At 36.4% G+C, this 6,225-nt stretch overlaps 1 protein-coding gene across 1 annotated transcript; it reads left to right on the plus strand.

The window, feature by feature from the left end:
• Positions 1 to 2,493: 2,493 nt before the first annotated feature.
• Positions 2,494 to 6,155, plus strand: LOC119642412 (transcription factor MafB). The gene has a single exon (XM_038041574.1). The coding sequence runs from the start codon at positions 3,317 to 3,319 to the stop codon at positions 4,649 to 4,651; it is 1,335 nt and encodes a 444-aa protein (XP_037897502.1). The 5' UTR covers positions 2,494 to 3,316; the 3' UTR covers positions 4,652 to 6,155.
• Positions 6,156 to 6,225: the final 70 nt, after the last annotated feature.

Genomic DNA, 6,225 nt, shown 5'->3' on the forward strand with positions numbered 1-6,225 from the left:
AGAACGCCTTGTTTTCTCATTTACATTTACAAAATGAGTATTGTTTTGATACAGCAACAGCAACAATAACAGTCGCGTGGATATTACGCACAGCCATGCACACGTACTTATATATGAAAAACCACCACACTTGTACGGCTGACTTATTTACTTGCGAGAGAAGTCAATTGAAGCAAAACAAGAACAACAACGATAACAATAAATAACAAGAACAAAATGAGCAAAGCTTAGGATTTCTATTTTCTTTTGTAAAAGAGAATTTTCGAACTTATACAGTAGTTCAAAAATTTGCATTTACTGTCAAATTTAAAAATTTCTAGAGACCAAAAGAAAACAATACATAAAGTAAGTGAAAAACATTAAAATGTAACTGAAGTGAAGATAGCCCACCAAATAACTCTCATTTGTAAGGTCTATGTTTTCCTTAAAAATGTCTTTGCTAAGTTACGATTTATCACGAAATAAAAAACAAACAAATAAAATAAGTATTAAGATTAAATAATAATAAGCGTGCAAATATAAAATAAACTAAGCCTCTAATTGCGATCACAAAATCAAAAAAGTTAAGTTATTGCAATGTCCAAATCGTGTTATAACAATTTTCAGAGACATTACGCATCTATAGATTTTTGGTATGTCGTGAAAAATGTTGAAATCTATAGCAAGACCTAATTTCATTATCATGGCTCCGGTCCAACGCCGCCAAACTCGCTCCAAACATGCCCTCCATAAATACACAAGGCACTACTAAATGCAAAATGTTGAACAAATGTTGCTAGTGAAATGTTCCACCTTAGATACATAACGTTTTTGTTTTTGGACAAAGCATATATTTTTGAGTACTTACTTAATTTTAATATTTAAAAACTTTGAGAAAAATGTCTCCTAAACGAGTAAAACTATGCATGTTCGTTTGTAGCGCAATTAATTGTTCGAAAATCACTTCTATTATTCTATCTTTTTTTACTTTTAATTAGATTCGATTGAGTGTTATAAGCGAAATGAATATACTATAAATAAATTAATATAGTTTGTAAACTTTGCAATCCCCCATCATTTATAAACTTACGAAACAAATTGAAATAAATCTGCAAATTCCAATCCCAAAAACCACGTTTAAAAATCGTTATGTACTTTCTCTATTATTATCCAGAGTCTCAGGCTTAAGAGAATTGCTTATTAATTATTTTATGTTTGTTACGAGTTTGACGGTGAATGGCCGAGGCCATGGTAATGAAATTAAGTCTTCCTATCAAGTATTAGCATCTTTTACAACATCAAAAATCTGCATTAGAAAAAATTCGATAAAATTTTTTATAAACACTTTGGGTATTGTAACTTTTAGCCAAGAATATGCATGCACTATACGGCAAATAGTAACAGTAAATTTTTTTTTTAATTTTTTTGTAACAATATTGTATGATTTCTTGTTTTACTTATGTTTGTATTTTCTATATTTGTTTAGTTTTTTTCATCATTTTGTTAATTACCTTAGTAGAAGCGCGAATATAGCTCACCTTTTAGCAAATACAAAAATGTGGGTTATGTACCGCGGGCTAACTTCACGCCAGTAAAATATGAATGCAGTTGTCTTTTAGACTGGTTTCATATAAAACACAGGCGACGTATCCTTTTAATTAAATTACTTTTTCCAGTCTGGCAGCATCGCATAGAGATGGCTGTCTATGTGCACATGTTTATTGAAATGTGAATTTGAAATAAAATGAATGTTAAAGAAATTCCTAATAGAAGAATTAAAACAAATAAGCAAATCATATTCGGCTAAGCTCGAATCTTATATACATACCACCATTCGTTTACAGCGCCGCAAGTAGTTCGACCAATTTAGATAATTTTCAATATCGACCAACGTGAGAGAGTTTCTCATGATTATACTAAATTGCAGTCGATGTCTTCATTTTTGCAATCAGAAGATAATGTGTCAACAACACACACTACCCAGATACCACCAAACAAGGACAGACATACTCGACCTAACTCGACTTAGAATTTATCGCTGACCAAGAATATGCACACTTATAAGTACTGACCGAATTATGAGAGCGTCGACTTATTTTTAACTCTGCATTAATTTTTTGTCAGAATAGGCCTGTTTATTTGATTCGATGTACCTGGACTGAAAATTCGCCTTAAACAACAACAGCACAACAACAATATCTTTCGCGATTGCCGATAATTGAATCATTGAGTTAGGAGATTGATATAAATAGTCTCGTAGAGAATTTCGAAACCTTGAATTTTGCACTTTTTTATAGTACTTCACACAGTGCAGCTATTCGAAAGCTTTTAAGAGTAACATTGCTGCTCTTTTGTCACTCATATGTTTGCTCTCATGCAATGACAGAGATGAGAAACCCTTTTTGCAATAAAAATTGAATTGAATATAAAGCCAATTTGGGACGGGTTTTTTGAATTACTCTCAGACGCAGCATGTAGCTTTATAGCCGTCACAATCAGAGAAAAAAAGCTGGAAAAAATAACACCAAAACAAATCGAGGAAGGGTGGTGATCCATTGTTGTTTCTTGAGAACATTAACCAAACGGATGTTAACAAATGCACGCAGGCATTTAAAGGTTAGTAAAAGCGAAAGAACTCATATTGTAAATATGATACACATTGGTGTTAGTGGCACTGGTTGCAAATAACAGTAGACTGCCAGACTAGCTAAGAATTCCAATGTGACCTAAAAGAAGGTGTGTGAAAGAATATGTGTTATTATGAGACGAAGGCGCAGACAACGAAGTGCATGGCAATTCACGACGATGTGCGAAGTTTAGCTATTCGACCAATATATACCTGCAAAAAGTGCTTAACTCGGCCATTCTGTGGCTGCCAGACGGACACGCTTTTTTCACTTTAGTCGTTGCCATTTACTCTTTACAGCCGGTTACGATATTTGAAAATGTTGTTTAATGCGACCGAAACGAATTAAAAAAATTAGTTCTTAAAAAAGAAATATAACGCTAAGGGCTTACAATTCGCGATTTATTAAGGGCAAATTTGTGTAGAAAATTATTTAAAAAAAAAATTTGTTAACGCAAAAAGAAGTGTTTTAGTATAAAATAAAATTCAATCATAAATGGTCTTAATCCATAAAACATCGACGTTTTATTTAGAAGTTCAATTGTAAAATATTTCAAAAGAATTTTGAATGCTTTTATCACGATTCATGTGGTGTTCACGTGTACAACAAGTATATCAGAAAATAAAACGTTTTTTTAAGCAGCGAATCGTGCTTAGATCATATTTGGAGTTTATATTTTAATCTCGACAATCCACCTTTGCACATAATCAATGAAAATGGAAGACCCGAACCTCGCTGATCAATATGTGCAGGAATTTGTTCTCGACCACCTGGAAGATGGATCCTCCACCACAGTTGGAGTAAAACGTGAAGACCATAGTCCACCGAGTGCAAAAATTACGTGGACAACTGAACCGAATGCCATTGCACCCGATGAAGAAGAACCTGCCGGTGAGCCTCTTATCAAAATGAGAACATTTTCTGCGAGTTGGACACATATGGATGAACGACGGTTACAACCGTTATCTCCACCACCAGAATTGTATACACACGGTCCGATGGCAGGCCAAGCAATATTGGTTAATCCCTCATTACCTGGGGGTGTACCTTCAACTCCTCCGGAAACACCTCCTGTTATTGGATCTCCCACGGATAGCACTTGTGCTCAAAGCTATGCGGGCATGGTAGCAAGTCATTATTCTACACATCCAAGAGCACCCACAGCTAGTGCCGGGCTTACACAGGAAATGATGTGGCTTCCCAATTCTATGCGCTCCGATCCTCAGCCGTTAGATTTGAGACCACTAACTGGGAGTAGCCAAGAAGAAGAATGGGAACGTCATCGGGAATATATGCAATCAGTTACAGCAGCAAATCATCACCACCATCATCATCATCATGGGCACTTAATACAGTCGCACCATCATCACCATTTTCAAACTTTGGAGCATTTAGCACCGATTAATATGCACCATGCGTCCTCCTACCACCATAGCGGCATCATGCACAACACTACCAATAATGGAAACGCACACCACATCAATAACACAAATTCAGATGGTAATAATCACCAAAACAACCGACCCATGTCCGTGAGTTCCACACGCTCTTCGAGCAATTCTCCACGCACCATATCAGGACAGTACAGCAATTCGAGCAATAGTCTGGAGGACTGTATTAATGATGAACTATTGACTACTCTTACGGTAAGAGAGTTAAACAAACGCCTACACGGTTGCCCACGCGAAGAAGTTGTGCGTCTTAAACAGAAAAGAAGAACTCTAAAAAATCGAGGCTATGCACAGAATTGCCGTTCTAAACGCTTGCAGCAACGCCATGAGCTAGAAAAAACAAATCGCCAACTAAATCAAGATCTCCACCGGCTAAAAGTTGAATATTCACGTGTCTGCCAGGAACGTGACCAGCTCAAGCAGCGTTTGCAAATCCGTACCGGTATCGGTTCTGTTTCCGGTAATTCGTTAACCAGCAGCGGTAGTACGGGCAGCGGCGCTGGTGTTGGCACCAATGCAAGCACGGCCATAACTTTGAATGGACAGCAGCATCTTCAAAGTGAAACCCATACTTCACCAGAATTTTACCTCTGACGTCAATTAGCAGTAGCCGGCGCAGGTCATCATGTAATGGCCGCTGCAGCTGCTGCGGCGGCGAATGCGAGTCATCATCCACACTCGCATCATCATCATCATCATCACCATCTTCACCATCAGTCATCTTCGTCTCATAGTTCTCAATGGTCGTCCACACGCTATCATCAGCATTTAGTGCAACAGCAGCAACAACAGCAATCAGCCACAGTAAATTAAGAGCTTTAGGATTATTATGGGATATATATACAGAGGTAGACACAACATTTCAGTTCACAAATTTTTATTTCCTGAACATTTTGTATTTATTTTTAAGTTTATTTTTTCTTTTAAAATTTTTTCGATTGAAATAGCCTTGATTTCGTATGAAACAAGTTTTTGAAAAACGTACTTAAGAACACTTTTGCATCAAAACTAATATCTAAATGGAAAATAAAACATGAAAGCAAAAAGACGAAAAGATCGGTAATTGGGAATCAGGCAAAAAGCTGTCAAGGCACATGTCAAGGCGAGTGTTCGGAATCGACTTTTTTGCTGGAAAATGAGTTTCAGTATAAATATACATATTTATGTACACATATTTATACATATACATACATCTTAGAAAAGTTTGGTTCGCCCAATATTTGACACACAAATAGTAGGAATCCAACGATTCTTTGTTAACTTTTCTCACTCAAGAAATAGTTATACAGATGAAGTGCTTTAGTAAAACTGCACAAAATGTTCATTTGCCATGCGAAGATTTCTCGAAAAATCGCAAGTTCCTTTGGCCCTTTTTTTTTGTAACAAAAGTAATACCTTCAACGCAAACGAAATATTCAAATTAACAAATAGTCAGAAAATAGTTTAATAGGTAAGCATCAGCAAAAATGTATGTTTTTTACATATTCCTACTAGGCAGCCTCACGTGCTAGAGAATTCGTGCAACTCGTATATAGGCCTGAAACAAGAATGGTGTTGCCTTCACTGGGGAAATAGTTTCTTGTCCACTCAGGGACCTTATCCCTGGGAAGCGCACTAGGTTGAGATGCACCATGCATGAATTTTTGAACCCAGCTATAATATAGATCCGTTTAAGCGTATCACCTTTTGGCCTTCTTCTTCCTTCAGGTGAATTCCAGATTGTTCAAAATCGGATAGAAACAATTTTGCAACATGATAATCTATTTCGGCGATAGGTACAAGGTCGCCTATTTCCACAACACGACTCACACAAATTTCTTGTTCCCCCGCTATTTTATGAGTATTTGTTAAATTTTTTGTCTTCCATAACACTCCACATCAGCCAGAGTTTGTAAGTCATTTCCCGTTTTTGCTTGAATTTTCCCTAACACATTCACGATCTATGCAGTCAAGTACATAAATCTATGTAAGCAAACAAAAAAAATATATCTATGTATAAGAAGACATCAACTTGCAGATTTCCCCATATATCAATTGACTATAAATTCTCATACCATAAGTATCCCCGATCCTAAATTCCCAGACTTTAAACATCCCAGACCAATCTAGTGGAGTCGATACGAATTGGTTTTTCATCAAACGGTCATAGGTAAGCTTTAAAAAACCAA

This window comes from Glossina fuscipes, unplaced genomic scaffold (genome assembly GCF_014805625.2).
Source record: "Glossina fuscipes isolate IAEA_lab_2018 unplaced genomic scaffold, Yale_Gfus_2 222, whole genome shotgun sequence".
Lineage (NCBI taxonomy): Eukaryota > Metazoa > Arthropoda > Insecta > Diptera > Glossinidae > Glossina > Glossina fuscipes.

Coding starts and splice junctions, on each gene's coding strand:
- LOC119642412 (XM_038041574.1), top strand. CDS start 3,317: ATGAAAATGGAAGACCCGAACCTCGCTGATCAATATGTGCAGGAATTT.